A 21,748-nucleotide genomic window follows, 5' to 3' on the forward strand; every position below is an offset into this window, starting at 1 on the left:
TTGGTGGTCAATAAGACAAGCTGAGTTTATTAACTGTTGTTTTATCCATCATTACTTTGACTTATGGATTGTCAAATTAAATACAGCCTATATAAAGCATATGTAAATATTACTTGGATTATAAATTTAATCTAGGCCATATTACTAAAATTATAACTTTAATCTATGTCTATGTAAAACACTCCTATTCACTGTTATAATAGATTAAAAAAGAAAACAGTACTGAAGCAAATTATGTGGTTTGTTCATTCTGACACAAGGTCACAATAAGAGAAAGCTGATGCACAAGAACCTTACAATGCTCAGATTTAAAGGTCTTTCCCTCAATTCACACAGATTCAGAAAACCACTGTCAATGTATTTCGCTCATACCATATTTTTGGTGGTGTGGTGAAATGTTCTAAATAATACACGACTTACAGTAACATCATTACAATCGAGCTACATCATTCTTTAGCCTATTTATTATATTATAATAGCCTATATTATATTATATTATATTTTAGCCTATATAAGCCATATTACGTTTCATCTTTAGGTCATATTTACCACATTTGGCCACACCCCCAAAAATATGGTAGCCTACGAGAAAAAAAGCTGACAATGTAACATTCACGTAGCACAGTGACATGTATGGCCTCAGGTATATTAATAAAATATATTAACATATCCACCATAGTGGACAGTATGTGTTCACTTTTCTGTGGGATATACAAAATAAGTACACTATATACACTAAGTATTTTTATTATTCGACCACCAAATTGCGATTGTGGTGTTACATACAAATATAGATTTTCACTGGGTGTATGTTTACTTCTAGAAAATATTTTAATTAGAGGTGTGCAATAAATCTGACTCAGCAGCACGTCCCCAGTGTTAGGCTACGTCGTGGCAGAGGCCGTATCCAAGTCCGTAACTACAAACCTCATCATCATCATCATCATCATCATCATCCTCAACAACATGGCGCCAGCGTATAGCTGGACTGCATACAGACGCCACGGCACTTCTTCAACAAGTTAACGTTACTTCACTCACTAAACGCAGCGTCGCGAAGATTTTTGTAGCTTTTCTTTTTACTTTTCTTACTATCCAGTTCGTTTGTTCTCTTTGACAAGCGAAGATCAGCCCTTTTGATCATCGTGGTCTCAAAAACTCACCTGCTTAGCAAAAAGAACAGACAGTAGCCTACTGGACTCACTACTGTATTTCTAGAAGTGAAAGGAAAGTGAGCACTGACATTACGCAGACGGGAAAAGTACCCTTTCCCAGAAAAATAAGCCATGTAACTGTGCTCGAAAGGATTTTCTTCAGGGGACATGCATCTAAACATGAGCGAAAACAACTGTCCACTTGAAGAAAGGGATAGAGACAGACTTCCTCCTATACTAAACCATGTAAGTATTTTTCTGCATTTCATATAGGCTATTGCAGACTGGTTGTAATTTACAAATATACAATATCAAAAATATACGTTATCATGAATGCAGCATGTTTCATCTTTAAAATACAATAAATGTAACTTTTTTCCCTTTTTTAATGCATCACTGCTTTTGAATTGGACTAATTATTTAGACAGGGTCCTTCGAGAAATTAGGCTACTGCTGAGGCAACACTTTTTGTAGTGTAAAAAGTCAGCAAAACTAAATGTTGATGGAATATTTAGCTAAACATACTGCATATGTGCAGTGTATTTTCTCTTACTGAATTTGTATTTTCTTAGTGTTAGCACATATAATACATCATCAGACATAATGTTTCGTTTCTGCAAAACAACACTGATGCTTCTGGTTACCAATGAGTGACAATCTCAATTAACAAGTTTTTGTTTACTTCCACTATTCTTTAAATCTTTTTTAAAATGTATTTTGTATTTTTTTTTAAACTGATACTTCTTTTTATTCAAAAATATAAGAATAAGAGGGAGGGGCATATTATTAGTACTATTTCTTTTTCTTTTTATGTTACTCTGTCAGTTTTGTAAAGTATAGAACATATAGTTTATTGTAGTTTTTCAGTGCCAAATGTGCACAAATACAGGTGTATTGCAGCACAGTTTATTTTCTAGAAATATAGGAATATAACGTGGATCGTTTCATCAGCAGAGCTTGGATCGTGGACCGAAGCTCCCTTTCCCATCTTACGGAAGTTTCATCTCCACCCTGAATCACAAAAGAGAGTCAGGCCATAGTTTTTCTTCTCCGTTCCTGCTACCTGCAGTTAAACAAGGTCAGACTCCTTCCAGTGATGCCACTTTTTGGCTAATTCTTGTTAGATAACTTAATTATCAAATACATCCACAGTCTGTGCTTTAGGTCTAGGTTACTATGGCTTAAAAATAATATGCATGAGTGATTAAAAGGTAGTTCCCTTTTACAACACGGCAAAAAACTCATTGCATTTCAAAGCTGTCGATTCGGCTGCTCTGAATTAATAACCACTTCACTGTTTTAAGCAGATGTTTTCCTTTCTTTGTCTTGGAGATCAAAGATGTTGTCTATGTGATGCATTCATCTTCAAGTCTCTGACAAGGCACAAGTGTATTCACGTCTAACATGTCTTTAGCACAGATGAGCTGGGAACTCGCTATGAAGACACTACATGGGCTGGAGGCTTGACGCAGTGCTAAAGCTTGTTAAATATCTCACTTTACCTTGTAAATTCACTGTCCGAACCCATGAAAACATCAGTTGTTCCTGAGAATGAAAGGACTAGGGTGCCTTTAAAAGGAATAACAATATGTGCTGATGGTAATTGCATGTCACCGGGTAGTAATTGGGATGCTGAGAGTCATTGTTTTGATAGTTGTTTCTGATAAGATAATGACAAATAATTGTTAGCTAGAGAGTGATTACAAAAATCCCTTTAGAGGGCATGATGAACGGCCCACCTTGCTCATATTGCGAGCTGCCATCTAATTAATTTTGTATGTGTTTGTTTTCAGTGAGAGAGCTTCCCCCAATATTTCCAGATGTGAGACATAAGCATCGTATCTCTATAGATGTTCTCCCTCCAGAGGTGAAAGCTCGTTTTGTTTCAGAACCCATTATTCCCATTCGAACCAAAACCGCCAAAGAGTTTCAGTACGTATTTCTCCTTCCCTAAGTAACACGCAGTATTCACAGATCAGTTACTGTATGTTTAACCATGTCTTTATATGGCTGTAGGGACGATGTTGAAAGGGCAACTATCTCAGGGGATTGGAAGCAAGTCCATGATTTCTACTTGACCACATTCGACTCCTTTTTGGAACTCAATGGTGCCTTTAAGGTGTGTTGAAGCTCCCAATACAGTGTGTTGTTCTGGTTTCTAGTGTTGTTTTTTTGGTCACACTTTATACTAGGTGTCTTTAACTACAATGACCAAAATAACTATACAATGTAATTATTGTGTTTATGTTGCAATGCAAAACACATTTGCTGCTATACTGTGGGATACACGGGTAAGGTTATGGACAGGTTTCATGGTATGGTTAGGGTTAAGGTTAGAGTAAGATGTAAGGAAAGGGTCAACAGTGTAATTATAGATGTAATTGGGTCAAAGACGAGACGTCCCCATTTTGGTGTCCGCATCAAATTAAATTTACAAAAAGATTTTACATTAAAAAAAAAAACATAGTAAATGCAAGTAAAGAGTCTACTTACATGTTTCAAATAACTTTAGTGAAAATAAAATTACAAAATATGAGTAAAATAATGCTCCAAAGTGTAAAATTGTCATTCAGCGTAATGGTCCGGACTTTGATTTTACTATTACATTTTTAAATAAACATATAAAATACCATGTTAAAAAAAAATATTTGCTTCCTTGGCATGTTCACATAAGTGTTGGCTGTTTTATATTAAAAGGACTATGTATTATTTTTTTCCTTAAGTATTGAAATAATTAGGGGACTTTTTTCCCGAATATGCAGTTTGTCAGAGGTCATTCAGTGTAACAGGATCAGGAAGCAATTTTTAAATTAAATAAACAACCAATACTCATCAAGCAGTCAGTGACATCATCAAAGGGCACCCTGGAGATCTTGTGGTGCTGCAGCAAGTTAAGTTTATTGCTCTTAAATATGTGATAATTTCACCTTTTCATAGTTGTTACTTGAGTAACAAAAACACTTGTCATTCAGTGAAATGGCAAAAAAACACTTTTATTGTTAGAGTTTTTGAAAAATAAGTAGATGTTGTAAATAATTATGATTAACCTTTCTGGTCAAGTTCACTGTTTGATATAGGTGGCTAGTTGTTAGCCTGCAATATTAGCTTAAGTAGAAGTTTCATCATTCAGGGTAATATTTTGTCATTCTGTGTAATGCAAATTGTCTGTTACACCACAGTGTCATCCATTACACTGAATGACAGTGTCACTGTTTAGATAGCATTTTTACCGTTTTATTTATATTTCAGATAAATGAGGGATGTTTAACACTAAAAGAAAATATTAATCTTTATAAATATTCTTGTTTTAATGTCTTTTTGTCTTTTTTTTGTGTTACTCATTTATTTTAGATGCCCACAAACAAAGAGGGAGTTAGTAGGCACCGGCAGATAGTTAATTCAGACCCAGTAGCTAGGGCAGCGCTTTTAGCAAGGAGACGAGAAAGGTATTGAGGATTGCAATGTCAAAATAATAGGGCTGGGTTAAAAAGATAGATTCCTCGATTTTAATCGATTCTCATTTTGGAGAACCAGTACTGATTTGTAAATTGATCTTTCTGTCTATGGTGTTTTCAGTTGATTTTAATCAATATCAAATTGATTTGAAATCTAATCAAATCGTGAAATTTGTGTCAAAGCCTAGGCCTAAAGTGTGAAGGCAATAGTGTCTGAACCTGAGCCATTAACCCTGAGCAAGTCAAAACTCACTACAGCACACTGGGAGAAAGTTATCGACTAGGCAGGTCTCTCTCTCTCTCTCTCTCTGTGTGTGTGTGTGTGTGTGTGTGTGTGTGTGTGTGTGTGTGTGTGTGTGTGTGTGTGTGTGTGTGTGTGTGTGTGTGTGTGTGTGTCTGTCTGTCTGTCTGTTCTCGATGAAATGAGAGACATTGATTATATTACCACCAGTTTGTTTCACAATTGTTAAAGGGATAGTTCACCCAAAACTGAAATTACCACATGATTTACTCACCCTCATGCAATCCTAGGTGTATGTAACTTTCTTCTTTCAGACAAATACACTCGGAGTTATATTAAAAAATGTCCTGGCTCTCCCAAGCTTTATAATGGCAGTGAATGGCTGTTTATGTTTTAAAAGTACATCTGTCCATCATAAAAGTGCTCCAGATGGCTCTGCGGGGGTTAATAAAGGCCTTCTAAAGTGAAGTGATGCGTTCGTGTAAGAAAAATATCCATATCAACTTTATCGACTAAAATAACTAGCTTCCGACAGATGGCTGTACGCATCGATTTACGGCGGAAGAGTAACACTTGACCTGACGCACATCGTAATGACGAACGGGGCAGTGCAGAGGATAGAGCAAAACAAAACACTGGTCAAGAATAAGAGTCTAATACTAGAATTTTTAAAGAGAAATGTGGGAGGAGCTTGAGGTTGTTTCCCAGCCCTGTTTGTTTGAACCACGAGATCCGTCAAAGCTTACACTACTCCTACATCTACGTCATACATCGTCAAGGGTTACTCTTTTAATTTAAGTCGAAAGTAAGTAGGTCTGTCGGAAGCAGTCGATAAAGTTTTAAATATGGATATTTTTCTTACACGAACACACGGATATACTTCTTACACGAAGTAATATTTTTCTTACTTCGCTTCAGAAGGCCTTTATTAACCCCCGCAGAGTCATGTGAAGCACTTTAATCATGAATAGATGCACTTTTATGATGGATGAATGCTTTTTTATGGACTTCAAATCATAAACAGCCATTCACTGCCATTATAAAGCTTGGAAGAGCCAGGACATTTTTTAATATAACTCTGATTGTATTCGTCTGAAAGAAGAGTGTCATATACACCTAGGATGACTTGAGGAGAGTAAATCATGGGCTAATTTTCAGTTTTGGGTGAACTATCCCTTTAAGGTGTGTGTCCTTCAAGTTACAAGTTCTCAATGAAATGAGATATTGATTATACAGTATTACCACCAGTTCAGTTCATTTTTACATGAATATGATATTCATTGTGGAATCAAATGGTTATTCTTCTCAGCATCTGCTTCTGTGATTTGCTCAGGAATTTAATGATACAGAATAATATTCAAAATATTGCAATAATGGGAACAATGACAATATTTTCTCCATCTTTGTCAAAATGTCATTCAGAGTAACAAACCATGGTCATTCGGTGTAACAGATATATTTATGCAAAAATTAAACAATATACTTATTCTGAGCTGTACTTTTTAAAATATGTAAAAAAATATGTGCTCCTACTAAATTTTATTAGATTTTAATTGATTTTCAATTCCTTACAAAAACTTCTTGCTGACAAATGGGTAACACCTAATGGTTTAAAGGATATTGGCGAAGGATAAAGATTTAAAATGACATATAATTAGTGTTTTGGGTTCTGCACTGAGATCTTTAAATAGAGTCCTATAATATGTAAACAAATTATAGTTTTTCTAAATGTCTGAAGATTTTTTTGCATAAAAATATTGTTACACTGAATGACATTTTAGTGGGTGTCTTCTGTAAAATCACAGTAAAAATGTATGGTAGTATTTTTTTTTCCTCAGAAAAATATAAATTTAAACAGGACATATTCTAATGTATGTGAAAAAGACTGAACTTAAAGAAGTTTTACACTTTTATTTTTTTTATGCTTGAAACCCCCTTTTCGTCTTTGACCCAATTACAGAAATTAATTACAGCTGTTAGTTGTAATTACATGGTATTTTTTTTAAAGTACAATTTAAAAACATATATGTACACAATAAGTGCATTGTGTCCAATGATTAATTCAACTGTTAGTACATAGTAGTTAAAGACCTTTTTAACTAGGTTGCTGTTGATTGTATTCATATTGCTCGAAATATCCATTGAGCATAAGTTTACTTTGCCAAAGGGCCCAAATTAATCACAGCCCTCTATCAATTATCTGTTAATTTAGTATGTGTAAAATTTAACAACAATCATTTAATATATACAAATTTTAAACAAATTAGACTTTTGAATAAGTCATTTTATGAATGAAACATCCTTTTAATTATTGCAAAAGTTTTTAATAAGAACTTTTGGAAATCTGTGGAAAACATAACCGTGAAAGTCAGGAAAGGAGGAAAATGTCTCGGGTTATGACTATAACCCTTGTTCCCTGAGAAGGGAACGAGACACTGCGTCGAGAACTCGACACTTTGGGGACGCTCCCTTAGCGTGCGCCTCTGAAGTAAGAATGAAACTATTCCAATCCTGAATGGCGTTGCGTCCTGACGTAACATGTGATTGCATAACCGGAAGTATAAAGGTGACGCTGAAATACACACATACCAGCCTCGCGATGAAGCAAGACGCTCTAAGGCCTCGAGGGGCGTGGCAGAGCGACGCAGTGTCTCGTTCCCTTCTCAGGGAACAAGGGTTATAGACATAACCCGAGACGTTCCCTTTCGAGGGAACTCAACACTGCGTCGAGAACTCGACACTTTGGGGAACGAATGCCCACTAGGCCACGCACTGAAAAGGCCTGTCCCGGAGTGAAACTGATTCAGGCACTCAACTAGGACGAAAGTACGTGTGCGCCAGGTGTACTAGGGAGGTGTAGACTGTAAAACCTAATAAATGTGTGCGGGGTAGCCCAGCCGGCTGCCTCACAGATCTCCTGGAGGGGCACTCCCGAAAGGAGGGCCCTAGAGGAAGGCACGCCTCTAGTCGAATGAGCCCTAACAGCTAAAGGTGAAGGCAAGTCGCGCACCTTGTAAACTGAGGTAATAGCCTGAACAATCCAATTACTAATAGTTTGCTTGGATGCCGGGAGCCCCTTCTTAGGTGACCCAAATCACACCAATAATTAGTCCGACCTCCTCCAAGAAGAGGACCTCTCGAGGTACACGCTCAAAACTCTGACGGGGCAGAGCAAATTAAGCTTCTCTTCTTCTGCCGACACATGAGGTGGAGGATGGAATGCCTGAAGGACCGTGGACCGAGCCGTATTCGTAGAAACCTTAGGCACGTAGCCCGGACTCTGGTGCAAAAAGGCTTGGAGATCTCCCACCCTCTTAAGAGAGGTAATAGCTAAGAGAAATACCATTTTTAGCGTAAGATCCCTAGGCGAAGCCGACTGCAGAGGTTCAAAGGGGGCCAGGGATAACCCTTCGAGAACCACCGCCAGGTCCCAGGCAGGAACCCTGGACCTGGTTGTCGGTCTCATCCTCCAAGTACCACGGAGAAAACGTATGACCAACTGGTGCCTCCCCAGAGGCCCATCACTTAATGGTGCGTGGAAAGCCGCAATAGCAGCCACGTACACTTTAAGCGTGGAAGGGGAGAGACCCACAGAGAAACGATCTTGCAAAAACTCCAGAACTGAAGCCAACGGGCAGTTTACTGGATCTAACTCCTGTTCTCTACACCAAGTGACAAACACATTCCACTTGAGGCCATATAATCTCCTAGTAGACGGAGCCCTAGAGCTAAGTATGGTTTCAACCACCTCAGCTGATAGACCAGCATTTAGGTACTGAACCCCCTCAGAGGCCAGACCCACAGTTTCCACAGATCCGGGTGAGGGTGGAAGATTGTGCCCTCCGCCTGAGACAACAGATCCCTCCTTAGAGGAATCTGCCATGGTGGAGCTATCAAGAGTGATATCATGTCTGAAAAACACACTCGGGTCGGCCACATTGGGGCAACCAGAAGTAGAATGTGCCCTCCAGACGGACCCTCTCCAGGACTTCCGGAAGCAGAGTGATCGGGGGAAATGCGTACAGACGAAGCCTCGGCCAGGCCTGTACCATAGCATCCAACCCCAGTGGGGCTGGATGTGCGAGGGAGAACCAAAGTGGGCAGTGGGACGTCTCTCGAGACGCAAATAGATCCACTTCCATTGGTCCAGACCTCTCCCATATAAACTTCACCACATCTGGATGAAGTCTCCATTCCCCGGGCCTCAGCCCCTGCCTCGACAGGATGTCTGCTCCCTGATTCTGAACCCCCGGAATATACATTGCTCTGATAGACAGTATTTTCCCCTGGGACCAAAGAATAATCTGATGCGCCAGTCTGCACAGAGGGCGCGAACTGAGTCCCCCTTGTCGGTTCAGATAAGCTACCACTGATGTATTGTCTGATCGTACTAAGACGTGGTAACCTCTGATGTCTGGAAGGAAGCTCCTCAAAGCCCTGAACACAAAGCCATCATCTCTAGACAGTTTATGTGCCAAGAATGATGATGGTCCTGCCACAGACCCCTGGGAAAGTGGCCGTCCATGACCGCGCCCCAGCCAGTGAGGGAGGTGTCTGTCGAAACGGCTTTCCGGCGACATGACGCTCCCAATACTGGCCCTTGGGACAGGAACCAAGGTTTCTTCCATATTTGTAGAGAACGAAGGCATCTGCGCGTTACTCTGATCATACGAAATGGATTCCCCTTGGGAGAAAACCCCTTGGCTTTTAGCCACCACTGAAGGGGCCTCATATGTAGAAGGCCCAAAGGTAAAATGTTGGATGCCGCTGCAATGAGGCCCAGCATTCTTTGAAATTGCTTCACAGTGATGGCCTGACCTAGCTTTACTCCTGAAACCATATTTAGGATGGACTGGACACGTGCGGGAGACATGTGTGCCCGCATCGTAATCGAATTCCATACCACACCCAGAAACGTAGTTTCCTGAGCTGGTTCCAACACGCTCTTTTTCGCGTTGAGTCTCAACCCCAAACTCTGAATGTGGCCAAGGACGACATCTCGATGCCGAACTGCCATTTCCCGAGACTGAGCCAATATAAGCCAGTCGTCGATATAATTCAGTATACGAATGCCCTGGAGTCTGAGAGGAGCCAGAACTGCATCCATACACTTCGTGAACGTGTGGGGAGAGAGTGCTAGGCCGAACGGAAGAACCCGATATTAATATACTTCGCCCCCGAAAGCAAACCTTAGGTACCTCCTGTGACATGGAAGGACGGAGACATGAAAATAGCCGTCTTTTAGGTCTATTGTGACAAACCAGTCCTCGGACCTGATTTGGTTCACAATGATGGATATCGTCAACATCTTGAACCTGAACCTCCTCAGAGACTGATTCAAGTACCTCAAGTCCAAAATCGGCCTGAGCCTGCCATCCTTCCTTGGAAATATAAAGTATCGGCTGTAAAACCCTGATTCTCTGTCTGGTAGGGGAACACATTCTATGGCCCCTTTGACCAGTAGAGCCTGTAATTCTTGTTCCATAACCCGAGCCTGTTCTGGAACCACTGTAGTTGGTAACACCCCTGCAAACCTGGGAGGTTGGTGACCGAACTGCAGTCTGTACCCTTTTTCTATTATATTCAGGACCCATATAGAAATATTTGGCAGAAGGCGCCACCACTCCAAAAAATGTACTAAGGGAACCAGCCTCTCGAGGCTGGCCTCGGGTGTTTCTCGAGCACTGTTTTCGACCTTCTGAAGCAGCGAACTGGCTGGAAGCGGAAGAGAATAATTTTTCGACCATAGGTGGTGCTCTTTTGCAAGCTCTTGGGGCGAGCGCCACGGTGTGCGTTCACTGGAAATTGATGCAACCCGAAGCGTCAGTGACGGCGGGATAACATATTTTTCCGAAGGGCTCCGCTGGGAAAACAACCTCGGTTGCCTCACAGCGGGGGGGACAGCCCTTAGAGGTCCTATTACTCTGGCTAGGACCTCTTTCCTGAAGCCCTCTTAGCCTGAATGACGGCCCTCAAGTCGCCCTTCTGGCCAGCGGATTTAGAATGAGAGCGTTTTCTCTGTTGCCAAGCTCCCGTAGGAGGGGCTCGAGAGGAAACGCTCTCCTTTTGCTCCAGGCGATGAGAGGAACTGGCTGACGGCTGAGGCTGGCCACTTGGACCAGCCCTCCCAGATCTAGAACGGCGGGGGAGGTACTGCTGAAAAGCTGCCGACTGTTTTTTCGCCTCCTGAAACTTGTCGACGACATTAGATACTGCGTCGCCGAACAGGCCAGAAGGCGATATCGGAGCATCTAACAAAAAGGAACGATCTTTATCTTTCATGCCCGACAAATTTAACCACAAATGCCTCTCCGTAGCCACCAAAGCTGACATGGAGCGGCCAATAGCACGGGCCGTCTCCTTAAGCCTAGTTCACACTACATGATTTAAGCCCGATTTGCAAATCGTTGAGCTCGCCGACAGGTCAGGGTGTTATCGCGTGCAAATCGCGGGGGATTAGCGTGCGATGAACGCTCGCCAATCTGTTAGTATGAAAGAGCCAACAACGCATCAAAGACGCTCGCAGGCGCCTCGCGGACGCGTCGCCGAGCCTAGAAAAATATCTAGCATGCTAAATATCCAGAGCTGTCGCACGACTCAACCTCACTGATGTCATGAACAACAGCCAATCAGAGCAAGGCATGGGTTGAGGTCACCGGGTAAATACACGATTTTTGCCGTCAGCCAAACATAAACATGCACATCTCCGAAAGAAACATGCTGTACTCACCTCCAACTCTCTCTGTAGCACAGACAATCCCTGCTGTTCGCGTATGCGGATCCACTCGGCCATACTCTCTTATTTTTACTTTTTTGCGTTTTTTTCTCAGAGCAAATCATCGCGCAAACAGTTTGCAGCACTAGTTTCTGTCTGACGTCCATATTCGCGGCCGTGTTTGTGTTCTTCTTCGGCGCGCGTGCGGTTTCGCCTCATTTCCGGTACGCGTGATTTTTCGTGACAAAACGTGGTTTGTAGACAAGTTGGAATCGTTAGGTGACAGAGTTGTTGTCAACTCGTGTAGTGCGTTACCTCCTGTTGCGGATCAATCACGTTGTGTCGTGTGGTGTGAACAGCTCAACAACTTGAACACTCCTGATTTCACAGAGAGCAAGTCATGTAGTGTGAACCCCACAGTTCAGCCCGACGTTTTAAAATCATGTAGTGTGAACTAGGCATTAGTGGCACGGAGAGATAAATCTGCGGCTCTTCTTAGCTCAGCAATATCAGCAGGTGTTGGTCCCTCCCCCTCATCTAGATCTTTGAGAATATCGGCTTGGTACGCCTGCAGAATAGCCATCGAGTGCAGCTCGACCAGCCGCCATATACGCCCTGCCCACCAATGCAGATGTTTCCCTACATGGTTTGCTGGGCAGCGCCGGGGCTTTAAGCGAGGATGCCGCTTCGGGAGAAAGGTAGCTCGCTAAAGCTTCCTCCACACACGGCATCCTGCCATACCCCGCCTCTCTCGCACCCACAACATTACTATAATCACGTGATGTATTATGTGAGATGCGAGACGAGTTGGGCTTTTCCCAGGATCTAACTATCTCTTTATGGAGATCTGGGAAAAAAGGCTAGCCCCGCCGCTGAGGTTGTAAACGGTGGTGCAGGAATCTCTCGTCTAATTTACTCTGACGAGATTCCTCCTGCTTATCTTGTGGCCAGCTGATGTTGAGTCTGGCCACAGCACGCGTTACAACCTCCACCAGTTCCTCATAAGCGGGAACATGAGCTGGCGAGTGAGACTCATGTTCCGCGCTCCCGATGCTGAGCACATCCACTTCCTCGGAAGCAGACAGCTCAAGCACCGGGCACTCGTCACGGGCAGAAGAAGCTGCAGCGGGGCTTCTGCACCATGAGTGAGCGTTATAGAATCCGCAGATGACGAACGAGAAAGTGCCTCGGCAGTCTCGTTCTCATCTGCTAGATCCTTCTGCGATCCCCACGATCTAAGCCTCCGCGCCGCCTCAACAGACGCAGGACCTGAACCGCAAGGATCGCGAGCTTGGCCATCTTTAGAAAAAATAGCCAAGCGGGAGCGCAACACTCTTAGTGGGAGTGCTTCACAGTGTTCACAGGGCTCACAAGCAGCTCCCTCGAGAGCTGCCTGTGCGTGCTGCACTCCCAAACAATTTACACATAACGGATGCGTGTCTCTACCCGTAATAAATCTAGGACAGGGGTGCACACATCTCGTAAACTGTTCACTCGCCATACTTTCAAGGACAGACAACAGTAAATAGGACAGACAGTTTCAACCTAGAGCGCTTGCTGAAGAGGTGAATGTTTATATGAGGTGAATGTTTTACCAACCATTTTATATGGGAAGTATATATAAAATGTAAGTGGATAAAAAGTGTGCTTAATGTATTTATGTTGTAATGTTCTCCTTAGAAAGAAGCAAATGCTCTCTTCAACACTATTGAAGACTCAGGAATAAACATCAAATTTGTCAATATTGTTTATGATTCCTTGCTCCACACGGTACGTAAAGAAACTTTCCAATACAAAAACTGACTGAACTTCTCTTATAATTGAATTACACAGTAAGCCAGAGCACAGTGCTCTTTCTGTTGTTTTGAATTTGATTTGAATTAAATTGGTTTAATCTGGCTAATTTGCAGCCTGCGGACACACAGAAATCAGTCCTGAAGGGAATTATTAATAGCTTATTAAGAGAATGGAAAGGGTGAGTAGTGCATTGTGTTCTCTCACTGAAGCACTAAAAGAGGACATGAAGTCTTTGCAGAAAATTGTGATTAAAAAAGAATCACTGTCAGCTTTGTTTCTGTATTTTTAGGCCCCGCACAAAGGATGACCTTAGAGCATATTTTGTTCTTGTGCAGGTAATGCCATTGTTTTTACATACTTGTGTTTTCTTTTTGTTCAAAAAGAAATACATGATTTTTTTATGTTCTGTTCATCTCTTAAGAAAGCAGTGCTTTCTTTTACTAAAACGTCTTGGCTCGATGAGTTGATCTTCAGTTTTAGTGAAAGTACTTTGAAAGTTCTTTAAAGTTATCAGAATTTAAGTTAGAATAGAGTCAAGATACAGTACTGTTAAAAAAGTAGCTTCAAAACTAGCTACTAACATAAAGTAGCTTACTACATTGAGCTAACTACATTGGAGATATTTATTAGGACAAAATTCTAAATGTATAACAATAAGATAATATTGTTTCTTGTTATGATAAGAGCAGTATTTATACTCTAATATTTATTGTCATATTACAGTGGCAGAAAAATACAACTAATTATATTTCAGCACCAGAATTGATATAAATTTGAAAACATTGATATCAGCATGTAACTAGTGTTGTCAAATGTACCGACTTGGTACCGAAGTTGGTATTTTAACAATACTACATGTAATTAAATATTGTGCAACAAAAAAAGATGTGGGGATTACACTTTTAAGTGATTCATTTATTTAATCTGCGAATCTTAGTCGATTTATGTATGTATTTGTTTAATTATGTGAACCGAATGAACAAACTGATTTATCATAATGAATCATTCTCCTAACACTAACTAAAATACGAGAGAGAAAAGATAGTTTAGCAGAGTGTGTCTGATTACTGCCTCAACTTGCATAAAAAGCTTCTTGCAGAATAAAATGTGATTAACAAATATAGTGTTGAGTTTAGATCTTCATTAGAAAATAAGATGTTCATTAGAGCTACTGTCGCGCTACCGAAAATGTAGTTATGTTAGCGTCTTTTAGTTACTTTTTAGTCTTTTAGATACTGCTGGTCTCTTCTTACTAGTGACCAAACCCATGGCATTAATTCAAAATTGCCTTCATTACACGGAACTAGAGCCCGACCGATATATCGGCGAGCCGATATTATCGGCCGATTTTAGGCATTTTCTTAACTATCGGTATCGGCATTTATAATGGCCGATAAATGAATATTTTAAAAAATGCGGGTACGGTGATTCATGTAAGGGTGGCGCTGCCAATAAAGCACCTAAAAGCTGTCACAAGAACTGGCAAAAATAATGATTATGAATACAAAAAATATAGCAAGGAGACATTTTAATTGTTTATTAATAAACAAGTGTTTTCAGTCAGTGTCAGCCAAAGATGAAGTTGACGATGCTGACTCGCGATCTTCAGTGAGCACGCGCCAGAGAGAAATGCACATTTCATACGATTACATGAGTCTGTCTGTCTTTCGTTTTGAATTGTTCTGTTTAAAAGTAGACATTTCAATATAGATATATTTCAATTCTCAGGTCTATACGCTGAGTTTCGGTTCATGAGACGAGCTCCAGTTCACCCGCAGGCGCCTCCGTGTCGAGATTATCTATCGTCTGCTAAATTTACTTCTTATAAATTAAATCCAGGCAAATGGCTGATGAAACATTGATTAAAATTAAGATACAATTAATACAAAACGAAATTCACTTTGAAACGAAAGGTTTTGTGCTTTCTGTTTGATGTCTATGTGAAAGTTTCAAAGCATTAGTGCCGCTTTCAGAGCGCTCACGTCCATAGTGCTGAACTGTCGCGTCTGTAACATTGTTTTTTCCTCATAAATGCAAACACGAAAAATAAAATAAAATAAAATAAAATGAATATTTTATGTAGCCTGTGGAGACTGAGAGCCAACCCTTCTTCATCCGGTGGGTAGTAGCCTACTTGTGATTTGCGCAGTGTAATTCACAGAATTGATTTCTCTGCTACAAGCCTCTGTCACGTATTGTGTGAGCTTGTGACTATTGCAAGCGCGCAGCTGAGAAGTCCTGATTATATTGTCTGCTATATTTAGGCCTTCTACTTATTTATTAAGGCAATTGGTTGATGAAACATTGATTAAAATGCGTCGCGCGAGCGATCTCCGACAGTAAACTGATTCTGCTTTGTCTAGGGTAAACAGCTGTTGCGACGCGAGCAGTAACGGCCGCGTCCGGTGTAGACACAGCGTTAAAGCTCATTCTGCCTGATAACGCTACGTTACAACATCAAGCAATATTCCAAAAATGTATATAATTATAACACTTTATATAGGGCCATTTTGCATTAAGAGTAGCCTAGTTTCACGTTTAGTACATTTTGCTTACTAATTATTTAAAATAGTATAAAAGTACTGTACATATGTAATTAAAAACGTTTTCATTATGATATTATTCATTTTACTTTAGTAAAAAGATCTGAGTTCTTCCTCCACTGGTAGAGATTAGAGGAATTAAGAGTAAAAATAGAAGATAATAAGGTTTTGTCAGTGACACTTTTTATATATTTATTGATACAAGTTATGACTAAATTAAAAGACAAAGTCGTCGTTAGTGAAGATTATGCAACAGTATTTAGAACATAATATAATATAATATAACATGCAATGCAAACTAGTTTGGTTACAGCTCAGCTGTATAATTCTAATTCTATCATTCCCCCTGCCTCCATTACATATCTGTGTCACACAAGTGTTTGATTACCACATTTGAGTGATCATTGCAAAACGTGTTTATAAAATATATTTATTCTGTTTATAGCTACTGTGTAAAGTACCCATCAAAAGTTTGTACACACCAATAGGAAAGTGTCCAAACTTTTGACTGGTATACTGTACTATAATACACATAAATAATATTGCTACTGTATTATAATATGCACATAAATAATATCGGCCGATATATCGGTATCGGGCTTTTTTTACTCCCTAATATCGGTATCGGCATCGGCCCCCAAAAATCCATATCGGTCGGGCTCTACACGGAACCCACAGACATGTGATACTTTTCCGTAATACCTGTAATTTCCATTTGCAAAACCAAAGCAGTTATCTGAGTGCGATCCTATAGATGTGCACTTATACAGCAAAATTGCTCTAATCTGTCTTGAGTTGCCCTGTGTGTTGTCAGCCATGTGAAACACCCCAGGCTGGGTAAGAGACGAACTGGAGTTGCAGGAAACTCTTGATCTCCTCTCTCACCACATGGCCCATTGACTCCAGCCATAGCTCTGCTCTAGTGCAGACAGATCGTGAGCTAAGTGTTTACTTCACACATGACCAGCGCAGACTGGCCTGGGACTGTCCAAATAAGGACACAGCAACTGGATTTGAGCCTGGGAAGCCGTGGGCAGAGAGAGAGACGATGGCTTGGTTAGCAAGGATTCGGTTTGTTCTGGGGTTCAGCTTTATGAAACATTTGTTTCTCTCCATTTGATAAGGATCAGTGGTGGTGGGAGTTTAGACATTTTCATAAACAGAAGCATGTACAGATGTTGTCCTTCGCATATTGCATTCATCTCCAGACTGTTGATGGGCTCCCTGACCTACATTTCCATGGAGGACTCGGTGAAATTGAAAAGCCGAGGCAATTATTGGGCTGATCTGTCTGCCACCAATGTCAGGCAGCCTCTGTATATTGCGTTCACTGTGCCGAAGGAAGGGATGAGATCATACTGGAGAGGAAAAGAGCTGGTTTCCGCTGCAATGCCACTTCTTATTAAAAGCCAGACTTCTTTCTCTGCTCCTAAACGAAAAGTTATATTTCCTTTTTGAAGTTTGCTGAAATGCTTCTCTCTGTCGCAGAACCCTCAGTACACCAGCCCCGCCACATATGTCATCTTTGCACACTTACTGAGGCAAATAGCAGCCCTGGCTGAAGCGGACCACCATTTCCTGATGCACTGGTTTAAAAAGTGAGTCTGATGCAGCCAGTCTGTACAAGAGAGCAATTAACAATGGAAAAGTCTAGATCTTTTTGTTTTAAATAATTTTATTTATTTTAAATACAATTTGTGCAGTTTGTTAAATGTGAGACGTCATTATAATACACTGCTATTCAAAAGTTTGTGGTCAGTACGATTTTTTTAAAAGAAATTAATGCTTGACTTAATTTCTTTTAAATAAATGAGCTATTTGCCCTTTTTTATCTTTAGTAGCTGTGAATTTAATTGTGAAATATATAAATTCAACAAATTAAGTTGAATTGTGCACTATATAACAGTCAAGGCAGCTGGTGTCAAGTCATTACACAAACTGACAGTAAAAAAAGAAGTGTGTATGGATTATATCTTTCTGTTTACGGTGTTTCATCGTATAGGCTGCCTCAGAAGCGTTTCAAACAGCTGGTGGAGCGCTTGCAGCTCTTCATCACCACCCGCCTATTTCCTGCCAAGCCAGAAGACCAGCCATCCATGGCCAAATGCTCTTGGTGGATTCCCTCAGCCACTAAAGTCCTCTCCCTTCTTAGTGAGTACCATTGTGCTAGCCACTAGAGAGGGCTTGGCAAAAGTCAAGATGCTTTCCCGTAATAATTTACCTGTAATAATTCCGAACAATAAAAAAAAAAAAAATCTAACATTGATCTTGTTTTAACAGATGCGGCAAACAGCATTTCCTGTCTCCCTATCGTCCCTTTCACTGATTTCTACAACCTAACCCTGGACCATATAGACTTTATGGAGGATTATCACACGTGGCAGGCTCACGGAAATTCAAACAGGTGTGATAGCAAAAATATATTTTCAAAATAAAATATTTATTGAAACCAAGTCTTATTGTTTATGCAATTTTGCCTTTTTTTGTAAAAGGATGTTTTACCAAACAATGAAGCAAAAGTAAGATTCATGTGTGAAACATAATTAAAACAAACTACAATTAGGTCAGGTTTTTAAATAAATCAATTTTATTCAGTATGAATGCATTACATTTATTAAAAGTGACCGTAAAGACAAATATAATGTACATTTTTTAAAATAAATTTTATATAAATCAGTCTTTCATCCTGATTTTTTATTTATCATGATTTCTATAGAAATATTAGTACTGTTTCCAGCATTGGTAATAAAAATGAGACAAAATGTTTCTTCAGCACCAAATTAGCATTTTAAATTGGCTTTTGAAGGATGATGTGACACTGAAGACCGGAGTAATGGCTGCTTAAAATTTAGCTTTTTCAACAGGAGTAGATTACTAGAGTTGGGGTACTTGAGGACACAATATTATTCAAAAATGAAACGAAACTACTTGTGTTGTTTCTGCGTTTAGCATTAGCCAATCACAGACATGTATATTAAGCGCATGAACTAACTGGCAAATCAGAGGCATTTTAGAGTCAACATGCGGAGAATTCACTTAAAGGGATAGTTCACCAAAAAATGAAAATTCTGTCAGTATTTACTCACCCTCATGTTGTTCCAACCCCGTAAGACCTTCGTTCATCTTCGGAACACGAATTAAGATATTTTTGATGAAATCTGAGAGCTGGATCACTCCTCCATAGGCTTCTTCAGGGATTGAAACTTGCCAGCCCCGAAAAGTTATTAAAAACATCGTTTAAATAGTCCAAGTGACTACAGTGGCTCAATCTTAAGCTTATCAAACGACGAGAAAGTCCTTTCCGGAAAGGGAATTTCCAGAGTCCGTTCCAGTGAGAGGAGTTCCCCAGTCCGTTCCCGAGAGAGAAGTTCCCGAGTTAGTTCCAGTGAGAGGAGTTCCCCAGTCCATTCCTGAGAGAGAGGTTCCCGAGTCTGTTCCAGTGAGAGGAGTTCCCCAGTCCGTTCCAGTGAGAGGAGTTCCTCAGTCCGTTTCAGTGAGAGAAATTCTCCAGTCCGTTCCAGTGAATGAAATTCCAGAGCTAAGTCCAGAGCAGTGCAGCACTGACCATAATGGCTCTGGCATTTTGTGTCTGGGCCACACACTCATCCACTCCAGCCCCTGACCAGGGTCCAGTGATGGCTCCAGCCCCTGACCAGAGTCCTGTGAAGGCTCCAGCCCATATGTTTGCTCCTGAGCTGCTGGCGCCTCCTTGGCTCCCTGCTCTGTCGACACAACCTTGGAAGCTTCCTAGCCTGCTAGCACCACCCTATTCACCTGTCTGTCACCTGTCACAGCTCCAGGATGCCCGCCTTCCCACCCTGGCTGGATTCTATCAGAGTACTGTCAGGATTACCATTCACTAGTCACCATGCACGTTTCCTTTACCTACTACATTTCCCATAATCCTCTCTTGTCATCACCCGCACACCCTTGTTAATTACCACACCTGTCTGCCATCATGTTCATCAACTCTCCATAAAAGCCAGCACTACACACACAGGGGTGTCTGGTCTCCTCCTTGCTAACTTGGACTGCTTGTATTGCTAATCGCTACTTACCCTCATCAACTTACCTGTATCGTCTACCTGTGATCCATTCATCTGTGTTCCTGCTTCCCTTTGCTTAAAAAAAAGAAATAACTATTTTTAATGGGATTTTAAAAATACACTTACTTCAAAATAAATTCTGTGAATCTAAAGTCTTTATTTTAGTAAAATCATGCAATTTTGTCTCATAAGTAGTTCTTGAAACACATCTTTAGATGCACCTGAACACATCATCAGTGATGTAACCTGGGGTCCTAGGGTGTTTCGGGTCTTTCAACATCAGACACCCTCGCCCAGGCGACCCAGCGACGGCTGATCAGACCGCGACTTGTGTTCAGGTAGCACTCGCTTTCCCCCATGGTGCTCCTCTACGGATCCAGAGCCATCTCGAGGCTCTCTCGGCTGCGTCGGTGGTGTTCTTGATGGCCCTGCTCCTTGTTGTTCCTGCAATGCCCAGCGCAGTAAAGGCTCTGTGGAGGGAGCGCCCCACAAAGCCTCTGCAGCCAACCTCGATAGGCATGCATTTCGCCTTCCAGCCCTGTGCTCGGCAGTCTGTGACCAGATGTTCATATTTGGTCATCTTTCTTTCATGGGCTTCTCCCAAGCGGTCCTCCCATGGCACGGTCAGCTCCATGATGATTATATTCTTGGTACTCTCTGAGACTAGAGTGATATCTGGCCTCATAGTTGTGCTGACGATGTGCTGGGGGAATTTCAGCTGCTTCTCCAAATCCACCGAGAGTTTCCAGTCCTTGGCTGATGCCAGAATTCCTGCTGGTGCCTTCCTCCCCGCCTGTGGCTGTTCTCCTGCCCTAACAAATACGATTGAGCGAGTGGTGTTGCTGCTTCGGCCGCCTTTGCTGATCTCTTTGCTGATGGTGTCTGCAATAGCTTTCAGCACCTGGTTGTGACGCCAAGTGTAACGACCCTGGCCGAGCGCTGTTGGGCAGGAGCTCAAAATGTGCTCCAGCGTTCCACGAGCTGGGCACAATTGGCAAGTTGGTGTGTCTGCTTTCTCCCACGTACAAAGGTTTGCTGGGCTAGGCAGGACATCGTACACTGCCCGAATCAGGAAGGTTATGCGGTGCGGCTCGCTTTGCCAGAGCTCCGTCCAGGTGACCTTGCGGTCCATGGCCTGCTCCCACCTGGTCCAGGCCCCCTGTTGCCCCATTCCAGCAGGCTCTGCTCGTCCTTCCTTCCTCCACAGTAGCTCTGAACTCTTTATAAATTCAGCTGCGCTTCTCCTTCCCCTTCAACTAAAAGTAAATTAACCTTGTTGTAAGGTGGCTAAGATAAATTTACTGAAAAACAAAATACCAATATATATTTTTTTTATTTCGCAGTATACACTTGTGATCAACCAGTATCACTCGATTAATCAACCTCGTCAATGTATTGGTCTATCACTAGTATACACTTTAAACTCCTCCCCCAGAGTTATTTCTGATCTATATTTTCTCAGGTTCACCTTCTGTCAGTTTCCTTTCATCCTGTCCACAGTGGTGAAGAAGGCCATTATCCAGAGAGACTCTGAGCAGCAGATGATCAGCATGGCCAGGGTGAGAATTCACATGCCTAAAGAGCTCCCACTAAAGTCTTAAGATGAAAAAGCTAGTCCCTGTTTAAGAGAATATGTCTTCTAGTCTGAGAGTATTTTTTGATAACAATCCTAGTTTGGGTGGGGCAGCATAATCACCATTCCTATGACTCCCTCCCAAACATATGTGTCCAGACTGTAGGATAAGCAAGACATGTGGCTAGAGAATAATATCATCATATACCGCAAATAGACATGCA

General features: G+C 41.3%; 1 protein-coding gene across 2 annotated transcripts in view; it reads left to right on the forward strand.

The window, feature by feature from the left end:
* The first annotated feature begins 807 nt into the window (after positions 1-807).
* hectd2 (HECT domain containing 2) overlaps positions 808-21,748 on the forward strand; it is a 35,762-nt gene continuing 14,821 nt past the window's right edge. The window contains exons 1-11 of one of the 2 annotated variants that reach the window (XM_077201201.1): positions 808-1,400; positions 2,106-2,232; positions 2,948-3,086; positions 3,171-3,273; positions 13,246-13,335; positions 13,476-13,540; positions 13,652-13,697; positions 17,394-17,503; positions 17,908-18,056; positions 18,186-18,309; positions 21,414-21,510. In XM_077201201.1, the coding sequence (XP_077057316.1) occupies positions 1,323-1,400; positions 2,106-2,232; positions 2,948-3,086; positions 3,171-3,273; positions 13,246-13,335; positions 13,476-13,540; positions 13,652-13,697; positions 17,394-17,503; positions 17,908-18,056; positions 18,186-18,309; positions 21,414-21,510 (1,128 nt within the window). In that variant the 5' untranslated portion in view covers positions 808-1,322. The remainder of the gene's footprint in view (positions 1,401-2,105; positions 2,233-2,947; positions 3,087-3,170; positions 3,274-13,245; positions 13,336-13,475; positions 13,541-13,651; positions 13,698-17,393; positions 17,504-17,907; positions 18,057-18,185; positions 18,310-21,413; positions 21,511-21,748) is intronic. The other variant, XM_077201202.1, reaches the window with a different exon arrangement.

Source organism: Siphateles boraxobius, unplaced genomic scaffold (assembly GCF_051911475.1).
Source record: "Siphateles boraxobius isolate OS27281-9 unplaced genomic scaffold, OSU_SipBor_1 46, whole genome shotgun sequence".
NCBI lineage: Eukaryota > Metazoa > Chordata > Actinopteri > Cypriniformes > Leuciscidae > Siphateles > Siphateles boraxobius.